General features: G+C 38.1%; 1 protein-coding gene across 2 annotated transcripts in view; it reads right to left on the bottom strand.

The window, feature by feature from the left end:
* Positions 1 to 9,432: 9,432 nt before the first annotated feature.
* scube1 (signal peptide, CUB domain, EGF-like 1) overlaps positions 9,433 to 16,783 on the bottom strand; it is a 95,671-nt gene continuing 88,320 nt past the window's right edge. For both annotated transcript variants that reach the window (XM_053650675.1, XM_053650676.1), the window contains 5 exons: positions 15,696 to 15,857; positions 14,722 to 14,919; positions 13,763 to 13,915; positions 12,154 to 12,233; positions 9,433 to 11,552 (listed from right to left, as the gene is read on the bottom strand). In XM_053650675.1, coding sequence (XP_053506650.1) covers positions 11,400 to 11,552; positions 12,154 to 12,233; positions 13,763 to 13,915; positions 14,722 to 14,919; positions 15,696 to 15,857 — 746 coding nt within the window. In that variant the 3' untranslated portion in view covers positions 9,433 to 11,399. The remainder of the gene's footprint in view (positions 11,553 to 12,153; positions 12,234 to 13,762; positions 13,916 to 14,721; positions 14,920 to 15,695; positions 15,858 to 16,783) is intronic.

Raw genomic sequence — 16,783 nt, 5'->3', positions numbered from 1 at the left:
CTCGGGTTAAGTGCGCGGACATGTTTATTAACAGTCTGCATGACACTCTAAAGTTTGCTCACTTCCTGTGTAAACATCCTGCACATAATGTGGGTTATGTACCGAGCCGGTGTGTGAGGACATACCTGGATCCTGAAGGGATGAAGACTGGATCCTGAAGGGCTGTCTTTCCCAAAAAAAAAAAAAAAAAGATTTTCCAAAAATGACTAAAAACTAAAATGTAAAAAGAAAAAAAAATGCTCACGGAGAGTCCTAAAGGTGGAAGAGCGCGCGCACTCGAGCTTTTGAAGTTGAAAGTGAAGCGAAGGCGCGCGCGTGAAGCTGTAGCTATGAGCCTTGGTCTCGTGCGGACGCACGGAGACACGCCCCCTTCGTCCAATAATATTTCTCTCTCTATCTCTCTCTCTCTCTCTCTTTCTCTCTGTCTGTCTCTCTGTATCTTTCCATCCATCCATCCACGTCCCCTCTGTTCCATGTCACATCTCATCTCATCACATCGCAGAAAGAAAGTGTATGCATACTTACGTCATGCACGGCTACTTAGGGTCAACGAGATGATGTGCACGCGCGCGGTCTCTAATGAATGACTGACATTTATTGAAGTTGCATTAGGAATACCTGAACGTAACGGTGTTTTTCATTACTCTCTCTCTCTCTGTTCGTCTGAGCAGAATAAATGTATGCTAATGTTAAACAGACCTACAGCTACTGACTGTCCTCGGTCACAAACCTGGAGAGTTAAAGGAATACTCCACGCTGAATAACTTGCAATAGAGTTTACAATCAAATCTTTCATGGACAGGTTAGCCTGTTTTATGGTGCGGTTCAACTACCTGCTGATAGTGGTGCCAGTGGGATTTAGCCTTTGCATCATCTCTACCTCACACCGCCAGGGTTGGGGGTTCGATTCCTGCCGCAGCCCTGTGTGTGTGTGAAGTTTGCATGTTCTCCCCGTGATACAGGGGTTTCCTCTGGGTACTCCGGTTTCCTCCCCAGTCCAAAGACATGCATGGTAGGCTGATTGGCATGTCCGGAGTGTGTGTGTCCTGCGATAGGTTGGCACCCCATCCAGGGTGTCCCCCGCCTCTCACCCACAACCCCAGAGGTGCAAGAGGCCCCTGTCCATGTCCCATTCAATTTGAATTTTATTTATTATTATATTTTGTTAACATTTTAATATAATTATAGTCAGTGAGTGACTATAACGGCATTGTTATTCCTCACACCTCTGGGGTTGGGGGTTCGAATCCCACAGAGCACAGAGTTTGTATGTTCTCCTGTGCTATGGGGGTTTCCTCCAGGTACTCCAGTTTCCTCTCCAGTCCAAAGACTGGATTGGTTTATTGGCTTCTCTAAATTGTCCATAGTGTGTGCACGATTGTGCCCTGCAGTGGGCTAGCACTCTGGCCAGGGTGTCCCCCACCAGTATAAAGGCTGGATGGATAGCATTTTTCCGAATGTTCAATACATGTGTATTGACTTCTAGTACAATATTTTACCATAATGTCCAGCCCTACCTGTCACCTAAGATGGGCTCATTAAGGTTAAAGTAGAGATTTATTAGCCTAATAATCTGCAGTTCGTTAATGAATCATTTTTGTTTTATCTGAGTCATGAGTGTTAAATTGCAAGCATAAATAGTTTATCACACAAATTGAAATTCTTTCTTGTAATCTGGACAAAGTGGAACTATAAATCCGCATGTGTGTGTTACTGTAGTGTGAGGTGAACTATACTGGTGAATCAAATGAATCAAAATAAAAAAATAATTTAAAAAAAGATTCAATTCGCATAAATTGGTAGTTCGAAAGAATCGAATCAGTAAAGTGACTCATGATGTCCGTTGCCATCGCTGCTCCTAGGGAAAGTGTGTGGTGTTGAGAGCTGGACCATGTAGAGCTGGTGGAAGTTCGCGTTTGTGTTGAGGCACAGCGCCATCTCGTGGACAGACTGTAGAAGTTGCATTTATCGCACGTTCCACTTCATTAGCTGCTTTTTTAACTATAGCCACACGGTGGCGACAAACTCACAAAAAAGGTGCATAACTGCACTCATATTGCATACTGCAATTCGTATGGAACTTAAATAAAACAATATATACACACTTTTTAAATAAATAAATAAATATAAGTTATGCCAAAGATTTATCTTAGAATTTCATTTCTAGTTGAGATTTTTTGGTTTAAACTTCTTTCTTTGTGTAACTATAAAGGGATAAAAAGTACAACATGTCCTTCTTTAGTAAGTAAAAAACAATATATTGTTGGCAAACTGCTGTCATATGAGTCGAATAATACACTCCAGGATGTGCTGTTTTGGGAAAATAGTCAACTTTGGGTTGGTAACAGTGACTTCACTTCACGTCAGGCAGCATCACACCACCCCATCGGTGATTATTTTCCTATAACAGCACACCCTGTCATGTTTTATTCCTTACATCATACACATTGTGCCACTGTAATAAAATAAATAAATAATGTCTAAAGCACATATTGTTTATGATTAGCATTTCCTATCAGTAATGCTCAGGTCCAGCTCCAGTGAACCCATTCCCCCTTTCCATAGTTTTGTGTCATGTGTCTGTGAGCTTTTTTGACCTAGTTGAACTTTTTAAGTTTAAACTTCTTTCTTTGACATGTTGGTTTATTTTCACTTTGGTTACCGGTTTCCTTCATTACCCACAATGCTGTTTGATTGTTCTGTGCGGTGTTATTTAGAGAGATTAGCAGTGCTAGAGCACACATGATCATATTATTAATCATACAGTGTATTGTAAATGACAATCAAAAAAAGTGAGAATTTTTTTTTTACGTTTGATATTTTTATATCGTTTTGATACATTATGATTTTGATTGTTGTCTCGTTGCAGTATACACACTTAATTCAACTTTTCATTTTTTTTACTTCATTAATATAATAGACATCTTTCTTTCGCTGAAACATTCGCCATCAGAAACGGTATTTTTCTCATGCTTGCCACACTTTTGATGATATAAAGTTGTTGCTACTTCTTCAGCAGATCTGCATATTATATGTTTCCATCAGTTACTGTTATGCAAATCTCCTGAGTTTCTGAAAAGTCAGCAGGAAGGAAGCATTGTACGATTTCTTTCTGCTGACTTTTCAGAAATCAATGTAAAATAGGAAACTGTATGGTTCCATGAACTGCACGTTTTGTTTTCCACGCTCCCAGTCACCTGAGTGATATAATCCGGTCATTATTCAATTCTTAATAAAGTGTGTCGGGTTTATCAAAGCAACAAAAGCTCACAGACACATGACACAAAACTATGGAAAGGGGGAATGGGTTCACTGGAGCTGGACCTGAGCATTACTGATAGGAAATGCTAATCATAAACAATATGTGCTTTAGACATTATTTATTTATTTTATTACAGTGACACAATGTGTATGATGTAAGGAACAAAACATGACAGGGTGTGCTGTTATAGGAAAATAATCACCGATGGGGTGGTGTGATGTTGCCTGACGTGAAGTGAAGTCACTGTTACTAACCCAAAGCTGACTATTTTCCCAAAACATTATTTTCCCATAAAATTATGCCAATTATATGACAGCAATTTGCCAACACTATATTGTTTTTTACTTACTAAAGAAGGGCATGTTGTACTTTTTCTCCCTTTATGGTTACATGGTCTAGAATGTCTATGAAACAAGCGCTACCTTATGTTAGAGCAGCTATAAACAGATATTCACTCACCTGACACTTTTTGTCTGTTTTGTGAAAGAAAACATATGCAGCTTGTCATGTTATGAAGAAGCACAACGTCCTCTGTCCTGAAGACTTTCCCGTGATGGAAAACGTATTCTATTACAGCTTTACCTCTGAAACGTGCAAAGCGCTGACACAGGAGACTCCTTCCACAAAATGCGAAATAAACATCTCCTCTGAGTAAACCTCACTATGCAAACAATTATGTTCATGTGGAGCGTCCATCATACACGTCCTTCCGTTATTTGTTACTATAGAAACAATAACTTCTTGCAGATGAAGCTTCTCTCAGAGCTGATGTCACAGAAAATTAATCAACAGCTTCTGACCAATCAGAATCAAGAAATCAAAAGGGTTGTGCTATGGATATCTGTACAGTGCATTGAAAGGGCAGTGTAAATACAGATACAGTGTATTATTATTATTGTTGTTGTTGTTGTTGTTGTTATTATTGTTCATCCTTCACGATGAGGAAGTACAGTGTAAGACACAGACACACACAAACACACACACACACACACACACACACACAGCTTGTGGTTTGTATGATTTATTATTAAAATGAGCTTTTAACAAGGTTGTTCTTCCCTCTGACACACTTTTCATCTGAGTCGTGGGGTTGCATTGACTTTGTTGAATCTTTCTCATCAACACAGCAGCACACCACTGAGAGCACAAACACATCCAGACCTCTGGAACAGTCTCGAATGCTTTCTTTTCTTTTTTCTTCACAACACAATGAACAGACCCGAGACTGCCTCTCTCCACTGTAGATCCATTTCTTCCGACAAGGTAAATATTAACTTTAAACAAACAAACAAAAACAAATTGTACATCATTTACATATTGGTAATCATAAAGCTTACATTGTGTGTGTGTGTGTGTTTGTGCACATGAATACAATATTAGATTCATTCGTATGTGTGTGTGTGTGTGTGTGTGTGTGTGTGTGCACATGAACAAGAATTTTAGATTCATCCGTATGTGTGGATATGTTGTGTCTAGGACAATGATTCTCATTTCCTGGTGTCTGGAGTTACAGATGTGTGTGGGACAGGTTTTTAAACTCCATGCTTGTCAGCATCCAAAGGAATTCTAAACAAATCTCGCCCACTCCAGCAAATATTTGCTAATAAACATACTTGCTTGTGCGTCCCAAAATCTAAACGAGTAAGTCATTTAAACCACAGCGCTAAAGCATTTAAATGACATGGCCCGTTGTTTATTTTTTTATAACAGCACATCTGGAAAAGTGTTTTCTTCCCCATGTACCAATGCAGTTTACTTACACCAATGCTAATATTTTTTTGTTTATTAAAAATTAACGCAACATGCTTTATTTTTTTTTATCCGTTTACAGTTACATTTAATGTCGTCGGGAAAGTTAGCTCGTGTTATCGGGTCTAAACAGTCACTCCCTCACTAGCCTCTTTCATGATCCTCATGTTCCTCAGTCCTGAAGACTTTACCATGGAGTAAAAGTTACTGACTGTTACTATAGAAACTATAACGTTTCTGTTAGATTCCTTCGATAAGTAAACGTGGAAACTTCACCATAAGAAATGAAGCATCTTTCTTTGTTAAATAAGACGTCCTTAAAGCTGTTTATTACGTCTTAGATTATGTACGTCATCTGCAACACGAGTGCCTGTGACTGTTCTGTTACTATACAGGGTGTCCCAAAAGTCTCCATACACAGGGGAACTGAACACTTTTTAGCAAAATGTCTTCCAAAATTTTCCATAATTAGTTTATATGACTTTTTTTTTCTTCTTCAGATCGCCTTTAACAACACCTTTGTGACAAGAAGAACGTATTGAAATCATTCTCATGGCTGGATGGGAAAGCTGTCACAAGGCTGCGATGGACTATAACAGGAAACATGGCGAGCACAACACAACACAACATGACACTGGTTTATTTGTTAACTTATTAGCAAATTCAAAAAGACTGGAAGCGTCGCAGACCGACCGAGAAGAACATCCCACAAGACGTCCACGAACGTCGGGTTTTTAGACTCCAGGACTAGGAATGAGCTTCACTGCTGCGTTGTGTATTTCCCAGTAACATGACAGAGGATGTTACCAGCAAATAAACTATCCAACAAAACTGTAAATAAACACACACACACACACACACACACACACAAACAAAAAAACCCAAACAAGAACAGTCAGGGGGTAGTTCACAAAGTAAAGAAATCATTTTGTTAAACCGTACATGAAATGGCTTTGTGTTAACAACTGTGTTCATTCTTTTACATAAACTCCCATATTGTTTTCTAAAGGAAAATATATATATATATTTTTTTGTTTTCTACTGATACATTATGGTATATGGTAAATGGTCTGCACTTATATAACGCTTTTTTAACCTTAGCGGTACTACAAAGCGCTTTGCACTGGTTTTCATTCACACACACACACACACACACACCAATGGTAGCAGAGCTGCCATGCAAGATGCTAACTTGCCTTCGGGAGCAACTTGGACAGTGGACACTTCAGCATGTGGAGTCATATGGAGTCATATATGAACCGTCAATCCTACGATTAGTGGACGACCCGCTCTACCACCAAAGCCACAGCCGGCCCAGTATTATTGCAGTAGGCAAACAATTTGCATGCAAGACCAACTTTATTTTAAAAATATAGAGTGTCTAACACAAGACTTTAGTTTTATACGTGTGTCCTTTCTATTTATATTCATATGGTAGCTCAGCGTTTAAGACGTGGGACTTATGATAGGAAGGTTATGAGTTCGAATCCCAGCACTGACAAGCTGTCACTATTGGGCCCTTGAGCAAGGCCCTTAACCCTCAACTGCTCAGATGTATAAATGAGATAAATGTAAGTTGCTCTTGATAAGTGTGTCTGCCAAATGCTGTAATGAAATGTAATATAATTCAGGTGAAAAACTGAATAAGTACTGTGTGTAAGTGCTAATATAAATCAAGCAGCCTTAAGCTTCAGATCCTTGTCTTGTCAGACACATGCGCACACATGTATATGTATACTGAGGTCCTGAAGTCTGAGCCCAGGCCCCTGTACTGTAGGATAAGCGGTCTAGAAAATGGATGGGTAGGATATATATATATATATATATATACATATGATGCGTTTTTCTATTTGAAAGTCACTAGCCAGATAGCTACACTATAAGAACAACGATATGGAGGTGACAGCTGGTGAAGTAGCCTACTGGAGTTTACTGCAAAACAAAAGAAGATCAGGATTTATAATATAAGATGTAATTCTCCTCTATTATCAACATGTTCTGTGAATCATTTTCAGTGGAACTGTTATAAAGGTATTTTATGGAAACGTTATTAATATAGAAAGACTGTTTGGTTGTGCCTTAAATGATTCAATAACAAATTCACGTCATCACCGCTCCTACTGCTGTCTGACATCCACCTGAAATGCACGAGCACCTCACACTTCCCGGTTGAATTATACAGATCAGAAAAACAATGATTTTATTTGGTATATTTCCTCATGCCAGTGAAATGAGTTTCTTTGTTATGTCACTGCCAGCACAACACGACCTGCTTCCGAATCATTGTTAGATGCGAGTGCGATTTACATCAAGTGCAGCACAGAGTAGTTCATTTGAACCCGTATTTCAGACCACAGTCAAGCCAGGCGCGGTAAAAACCTGAGTGCAAGTATACACAGCACTTTATGGATAGTTGATTGGAAATAAAAAGTGGGGGAGAAAAATGTCCCACTCTGCAGTTTTAGTACAGCAGCGTGAGGTGTGTTCTCACGTGCTGTACAATTGTGGTCGCTGCACTGCGGAGCTGCTGTGAATTCTGGATTGTGTGAAAATGTTGAGTAGTAGTGTAGGCCTGCTGCAGGCCGTTTCACTACTATTTTTTCATACAGTTCATACAGGCCAAATGAAATGAGGCTGCGGGCTGGATTTGGCCCCGGGGCCTTGTGTTTGATACATGTGATATAAGTGGTATAAGCAGTTGCCTAGGGCACTTGGATCACCAGGGGGCTCCGTAAATTTTTTAAATAAACATTAAAAAAAAACATTTACTATCACCTGGTGAAAGGAGGCTCCCTTATGGTGTGAAAAGAACAGAAACTGCAACTTATCTAAGTCAATTTGGTATCTAACCTAACTAATGTGAGAAGATCCCAAAGCAGTGGCGCAAAAAGAAAAAAGTGCAGAGAAGAAAAAAGTAGAATATGAGAAATTTTTACCAAACCACTGTTTAAAAAAAACAAAAAAAAAAACAATGCTATATAATTAGATTTAGCTCATTTGTCTACTTCTGCTTGAAAAAGTTAGCAGCCAACCAGCTAGCTAGCTAATTAGTATCTATTGTAAGTGTTAGGCTAAAACGCGTTAAGGTGCTAGCCCATTACTACTGACTATGACAGCAGTAGCCTGCTGACTCATCCAAAATAATGACGTATTAATTCTGTTCATTCTTGCATATAAAATAATATGACTGGTGTGGGATGATGGCCTCTGAGTAGGTAAGTTGTCGCTCACATCCCACAAATGTTCAGAAACAACCCTGATTAACAACCAAGATTAGATTCATTCATCAGTATTTTTGGGATGAAAATCTGCACCTACACTGGCTCTTTGTGGACAATGTTGTAGACCTTTGAGATCACACTGGGGGTATTGTAGAAGGCTTTCCAGGGACTTTGACTAAAAAATGCTTTGAATGGGACATTTAGACAGAACCCAAAATTGACCAGTGGAGCATCGTTGGCTTTGTCTTCTGTGTGGGAGAAATGCAGATCAGAACAGCACCAACCAATCACAGGCTCACATTAGTGCTCTCCAAATGTCAAACGTTAAATAGCCAAATCACCACAGCCTCCATCTGACGTTCAGTTGTAAATTTAATAAAGCGCTAACCAAAAACCTGCACCAAGCTAAACAACGCTAGCTTACGGTGACTGCCGATTTTTATACAGCTGAAATTGTGGAAATTTTCACAGTTTGTCAGGGAATTCAAAAGAACCGAGTTTTTGGTTGTTATGAACACTGCTCACCTCCAAGCAACTCAACTCTTCCATTCAACTCTTCAGCTCTTCCTGTGTTTCTCAATCCTGCTCATGAGGTACTACCGCACTACACATTTTGTTGTTTTTCCTGCTCCAATCTCACCCGATTCAATATTAGCTAATTAACAAGCCAGTATAGGTGAATTAATCAGTCCCTCCAGGATTTCCTGATCGCAGAAATTAGAGCAAAATCAAGCAAACTCTGCAATATTCTGAGGAGCTTGCAATTTTTCAAAATTACTGCAGATTTTCTGTGGATTCGGGCCAAGACACATCATGTGATGTCATCAGAACACACACGCCTTCTTTGATTCATGTGCGTCGAACATGACTACAGCTATACGGTCTCACTTACCAACACACATCACTGTGAAAGACCTGCAGAACAATTTCCTGCAATTGCAATTTTGAAAAAAGCTGCAAAATCAAGCATTTTTGGATCACAAAAAAACTCGAAATTCTGTATGGACTGATTAGAGAAGAGAAAACACCAAAATGTTTAGGATGGAACTACTCCAGGACCAGCATTGAGAAACACTGATCAATCCTATCATGTTACACAAGCAGCGGTTCAAGAAGATGTGGTGACTTGTTTCAGAGGTTTCATTCTTCCAGGTTAGTAGCTTTCAAGTTAGTAGAAATTGGGAATAAAGCGAGAGAAACTAGGGTAAAAATCCATGTATTGCATGTAGAGAACAGTGTTACAACTCAGAGTCTACGTATTTAAGCACATTTATAATCTGCCCAATTTCAATGATGAACATGATGTGTACGAACCCCACTGACATTACTGAGAAACCTAGACACACATACAGAGCCATTTTATACAAAATATTCACCAGTTAGCAGAAAATAATCTTCTCTTATTCAACCAAAAACCCACATGACCTCCCTCATGATACATTCATAAAGTTAAAGCTAACATTCCTTAAATTGAACACTTCATATGCCACTGAAATGGATGTGTTACAGTATGACTTCAAGCGCTGTAAAGGTTATGTCTAAAATGAGAGCTGTTTTGTGCTTTCTACCATGTGCACAGCACGCAAACGTTACTAATATGCATTTACTATATATAATCAACATGTTTCAAACAAAAGTCCAATTCGGTTCATATAATAAACCCCTTAAAGTCCCAGAATTCCATTCCTCACTATAATAACTATACACCTTTCCTACTGGCCTTAGTTACTGTAGTTACTGAATTAAGAAATTAAGAAAATTAAGAAAAACCCTTTATAATAATAATAATATTATTAAACAAATTGTCGTTAAAGGATAATAATCAACAACAGGGTGGTGTGACGCGACCTGGCGTAAAGCGAAGTTACTGTTACAACTAAATAAAGTTGATTCTTTTCCAATAACAGCACGTTCTGAAGTGTTTCATTCCTCTTATACCACAGCAATTGGCCAACACTAACACAATTTTTTTTTTTGTTAAAAAAACTATACATTGTACTTTTTATCTATTTATAGTGATGTTGAATGTTGTGGAACGTCCACAAAGCAAGTTAATTCCTGTTATCACTTACGTTATAGCAACTATAAACAGTCTTTCCCTGGGCTCCTGAGTGGCTCAACAGAAAGGCGTTCACCCTATCGTCCGGTGATCGCGAGCATGAGTCCCGGCGATGCAACGAGTCCAAGACAACAAAACTGGCCGTATACTGTACTATAAGGGTAATGACTAAATAATAAGCTGGGACTTTAAGGGGTTAATATAGGCTTAACTGCTTTTTGGCATTCCGAAGAGGCGAGACTTTTTTAAATCCCATTTCAGCCAGGAGAGAGAAGCAATCAGGACAACCAAATGTAAAACATTTCTATACAACACAAACATAAGGAAAAAGAAGAAGTAACAATTTTTTTTCTCTAAAGTTTACAATATAAAATTCAAGTGCAATTAAAGTTCCAAATATTAGTTACAAAACAAAAGTGTAACTCTATAGTAACCCAATGTTACCAGCAGGTAGTCTTTATCTTGTTATATATGCTTTTTAATCATCTATTTCTCTTTGTTCAAACACTGTTGTTCACCTTTAGTCCATGTTCATAAACTAATTCCATTCGCCATACTGAGACTATTTTGTTTTTGGAAATAAAATAAAATAAAATTAAGTGCACACCAGTCATTTCTAAACGCAATCTTGTGCATGTCTGGGGCATGAACGAATTTTTTTTTCATACTAACAATATGTTTGTATGAATGTACGCCTGCAGGGCACAGGTGTAACACACATACGCAAATACACATGCATACGTACATACATATACAAATATAGAGATATTAAACATCTGGGAAAATTGGGTCTCTGCGAGTTGTAGCACATATAAATATTCAAAAGCATTTAAAAAAAATCCCAAAGCAAAATATAAACAATGGAACAACAAAAAAAATAGGCTTATAAAGGAAATATAAAAGTGAGACTCCAGAGAAGAGGTAGGAGGAAGACCAGACCTCCACTTTGTGTTGCAGTGAGGCATTCTGGGATTTAGCTAGCGAGTGGAAACACTCCAGAGGGACGCAGACAGAGAAAATCAGCCGAGTGAAGGGGAAACAGAGGCGTGTGAAAGGAGATGAGGAGAAGACGAGGGGTTGGGGAAGGAAAGAGCAGCGTTGCAGGTTTCTATTTGTAAGGCCGTAGAAACCTGGTGACTTTGGAGCGTAGAAGCTTGATGAAGGAGCGAGGGAACATCTCTTTGGACTCCTGAACTGTGTACTTGAAATAGTTATGAGGGTGAGCCAGGACGTCGAACAGAGCCTTAATCAGCTTCTTATCCTGAAAAAATTAGAAACAGAGTTTAAACCCAAACCTATTAAACCTACACAAGCATGCTATTCTCAAATCAGATTGGTCAGAAGGTGGTGGTTCATTTTTTTAAATAACAGCAGCTCTGACAATTTCAAGCCACAGCTTTACACTAACTCACGGAAAAGAGGAAAAAAGAGAACCTGGTGAGGGAATGAAGGGTTATAGCTGCTATAACATAGCTGATTAACCTCTTTTAGGGACGTTCCACAACGTTAAATGTTACTATAAATGCATAAAAATATGATGTGCCATTCTATGTTAAATAAAAATAGAACTTTTTGGCAAATTGCTGTGGTATAAGATGAATAAAACACTTCAGGACGTGCTGGTATGGGAAAATAATCAACTTCGGAGTGGCACCAGTAACTCTTCATCACACCGACTCCATTGTTGATTATTTTCCTAAACCAGCAGGTCTCCAAGCATTTTATTCCGCACTTAATCCCTGATTAGATGTAATGATAGAGGATTCTTTGTGACTTCCTGCAAAATTCTAAAGTTTAAATACAAACGATTACGGTACCATCAAAAACTGCAGGATGATAGTGGAAGGAATCAAAGTTCTTACTTTTAAGATCTCCTGGTGATTCTCTGATGCGTAGAGTCGACCATCTCGAACAATGTCCTCAATGAGCTGCTGGTAATCCTCTGGCACACACACAAAACATAAACATGTTAAAAGGATGCTTACATACAGGTGTATCGGAAAAAATCAGAACATCGTGGAAAAGTTCATTTTTTCCGCAATTTAATTCAAAAAGTGGAACTTTCATATATTCTAGATTCATTACATATAAAGTCAAATATTTCAAGTCTTTTTTGTGATAATCTTGATGATTACGTCTTACAGCTCACGGAAATCAAAAATCAAGTAACTCAAAATATTACAATAAAGAATTTATAATAGAGAAATGTCGACATTCTGAAAAGTATGGTGTTAATTTATGCACTCGATACTCGGTTGGGGCTTTAATCCTTTTGCATGAATTACTGCATCAGTGCGGCGTGGTATGGAGGCAATCAGCCTGTGGCACTGCTGAGGTGTTCTGGAAGCCCAGGTTGCTTTGATAGCGGCCTTCAGCTCGTCTGTATTGTTGGGTCTGGTGTCTCTCGTAGATTCTCTATGGGGTTCGGGTCAGGAGAGTCGGCTGGCCAATCAAGCACAGTAATACCATGGTCTGCAAACCAGATACTAGTAGTTTTGGCACTGTGGACAGGTTCCAAGTCCTGCTGGAAAAGGAAATCAGCATTTCCATAAAGCTCGTCAGCAGATGGAAGCATGAAGTGCTCTAAAATCTCCTGGTAGACGCTGCATCGACTCTCGACTTGAGAAAACACAGTGGACCAACACCAGCAGATGACCTGGCAACCCAAATCATCACTGACTGTGGAAACTTCACGCTGGACTTCAAGCAACTCGGATTCTGTTCCTCTCCACTCTTCCTCCAGACTCTGGGACCTCGATTTCCAAATGAAATGCAACATTTACTTTCATCTTCCCCGTGATTATGATTGTGTACTGAACCAGACTGAGAGATTAAAGCCTCAGGAAACCTTTGCAGGTGTTTTGAGTTAATTCGCTGATTAGAGCTTTTCTCAGGACGACATTTCTGTATTATAAATTCTTTATTCTAATATTTTGAGATACTGGATTTTTTATTTCCATGAGTTGTAAGCTGTAATAATCAAGATTAAAAAAAAAAAAAAACGGCTTGAAATATTTCACTTGAATTAAATTATGGGGAAAAATGAAGTTTTCCATGATATTCCATTTTTCTGAGATGCACCTGTGTTGCTTATTTCAACCAGCAAAGAAAGCAAAATTATACTGAGTGTCTGATAAATGTTCCTAACCTACATAGATTTTCCCTAACAAAAAAAAATTCTCATAAGAACTGTTTTTAATAATATTTTAAATATAAAAATTGATGCTCCCAAATAATATATGAAATAAACGCAAATTGTCAGCCTAAAACAAAGTTATGTATTGTTTAAATCTTTCAAGAGTGCTTTCGAACTATACAAATTTGCTGGTTGGATCAGAGAACGTGGGGGTTCGTAAGTAAGTAAGGACCTGGATGACTAGAGTCCAAATTGCAGGGGTTTTTTTAGGGCATTTCAACCTAGAACATAAAAATATATTGGTCGTCTAAAGATGGGGAGAAGAGATGTCTCACCATCGTAGGTGACATAGGGAACTTGAAACCCCTTGCCGCTGTTGCCCTCATTGGACTTGAACTGGATCCAGAGTTTGCGGGAGCGGGAGGTGAAAGCGATTGGCCTCTCGTACGTCTGACACGTCTCATAGGTGGTTATGGATGTGGGCTGGGCTAAGAAAAAAGAACGAGGAGTTGAGCGAGTCACCGAATATCAATTGCTGAGAGAGCTGACTGTTTCGATAACCTAATATATAACACGTAAATACTAAATAACAAATGCTACATAACTTCAATAAATACTAAACAACATATATGACACAATAATAACTGTTAAATAAAATAAACATCACATAATAATAAATATTACGTCATGTAAATAAATACTAAATATCAAACAGGACATAATAATAAATAAATACTAACAATAGTAACAATAAATACCAAATAACTAAATAAATATTACATAATAAATAGCTAATAATAATTAATTCTAAATAAATGACACAATAATACATACTAAATACATACTAAAGTATTTGTCATACTAAATGACAAATACTACATAATATTAAATACTAAATATCATAAATACGCCCTACACAAGTCCTTGAGAAAAATGAAGTAAACCTACATAGACATTTACAAAGTTATATTCCAACACTTGTCAGATATTATACAAGCTACTTATGTCAATACTTATGTTAAGTTAAGCTGACATATCATCTGATATAAGGTTGACATAAGGTTATGACAGTGTTTTTCACTGGGACTGGTTTTCAAATGTTATGACAGCTTACTTCTGGTATGTCTGGGTCACATCAGCGTAATAATGAGATGCCAATGTGATTCTGAACAAGCCTTTATAAATGTTTATGTAAGTTTATGTCATTTGTTAAGTATCTGAATATAAGGCTTATAAACGCTGCCCTTAAATAAAGTGTTACGACTTAGATACACAAGTCAAGTGCTACACGTACAGCTTTTCCTCATGACCAGCACGTCCCCACACTCGTCCTCGATAGGGAGGAAGATCTCAGGCACCACAATGAGGATCCGCCTCTTGTTGGGAGGGTTGATGGTCCACACACAGTCCACGTTAGACGGATAATCTCCGGGATAGTTAGGGGACTCGATATAACCCATAAAATCCCCCAGCTCACCCCCACACATTTGATCTATACAGAGGAAACCAATCCTGTCATGTATATACAGCATGTCAAGCAGATCAATGATCCACTCTCAAACAAAACCAGTCAAAATGATTAGCACCCTTCAGTAGAATGCAGAAATATCATTGTGTAAAATAAATCTTTGGAGAAGCATTTGGTGAAATAATTCACATTTTCCATAATTTTATAAGAATTGTTTTTAATATAGTATTTTTGTTGTTGTTTTTTTTTAGGGCAAAATTATTGAAATCCCTAAAAAATATTTAAAATAAATAACAAATTGTCATTCTTATTATTTTTTAAATTGCTTTCAGTCTCTAGAAACTGTGCTTCCTTTATTGTTTAACTGAGGTGTAAATAAGACCACAATGCGGAAAACAAAAGAACTTTCATCAAAACATAATAAAATACCATCGGATACAATCAGGGACATAACAAAAACGTTTTATAAGCCTGGAACCATTTAAAAAATGTGAAGAAAATGTCATTTTGGGGGTGCGGCTAAATTTAAAACCAGTGTTTAAGAGAAATATAATTCCATTTTAATTAAAATGTTTTTTTTAAATCAATTGTAAACGTAAATTAAAACTCACAACATGCCTATAGGTTCAAGCTCAAAAAGCATGTATACAGTCATTTTTGCTCATTTTAATCAAAGGGTGCCCAAAATTCTGAAGTGTACCAAGCACATTCTCAAATGTGCTGCAAACCGCACTTCCTTTATTAATCTTATGATATTTTTATCTCTGTCTTTTTGTTTTTTTCTCTACAGATTGCCTTACTCTTGCACTGCGTGACGTTTGTAGCTCCATCAAAGTCAGTGGTGGTGTTTCCAGGACAGGTGACGCAGTAATTCTGCCCAAACTCAGACTGATAAGTACCAACAGGACAACGGATACAACGGTGTGTGCTGGAGTTGTAGTAGTGTCCTGAAGCACAGTGCACTGTTCCCACACACGCACACACACACACACACACACACACACAGAAAGCAGGATCATTAGACAGTAACAAGGCAAAGCAGTATTAAATGAGATGTAAAAGGATTGTCTTACGTCTTTGTGTACACATGCTTTTTCTCTCTCTTTCTATCTATGTTATATAAGGCATAAAAGAAGTATGGAAGACTATAAAGAGGAGGATGCAGACAGCAAATGATGTGTATGGGGATTACAAGAACTAAATTGTCCTGTTTCAATTATTGACAATAATGTAATGGTTGGTGAATTGTTATGGAAGAAGAGGAATAATGCAGGACGTGCTGTTAGAGGAAAATAATCAGCTCTCGAGGTGATAGTAATGCCACTTTGCATTGGGTTTGCCATCATCGATTATTTTCCCATAACAACATGCCCTGTCATGTTTTATTCCTTATGAGGCATTTCTTCCGGCAGCCATTTTTCTGTCTATGTATTTTGACACATGCGCAGTAACACTTTACGACCTTTGCATTGCTCCGACACAGTGACGCTGATTTTTTTTATTTTAAAGTGGTTTTAGAGACCACCAATTTAGAGAAATTGCTTGTAATTAGGGGTGTAAAAAAATTACTCAAATTAATAAAGAAAATGTCTGTGATACGCTCTAGGGATCAATCTACAAGCCAAGATCCAGTTTGAAGGGATCTGGATCAGTCTACTTTAGGGATCAATCTACAAGCCAAGATCAACTTTTGAAGGAATCTGGATCAATCTACTTTAGGGATCAATCTACAAGCCAAGATGCAGTTTGAAGGGATCTGGATCAATCTACTTTAGGGATCAATCTACAAGCCAAGATGCAGTTTGAAGGGATCTGGATCAATCTACTTTAGGGATCAATTTACAAGGCAAGATCCAGTTTGAAGGGATCTGGATCAATCTACGATAGG

The sequence above is a fragment of the Ictalurus furcatus genome, chromosome 19 (genome assembly GCF_023375685.1).
Source record: "Ictalurus furcatus strain D&B chromosome 19, Billie_1.0, whole genome shotgun sequence".
Taxonomy (NCBI): Eukaryota; Metazoa; Chordata; class Actinopteri; order Siluriformes; family Ictaluridae; genus Ictalurus; species Ictalurus furcatus.
This window is presented reverse-complemented; position numbering and strand designations above follow the sequence as displayed.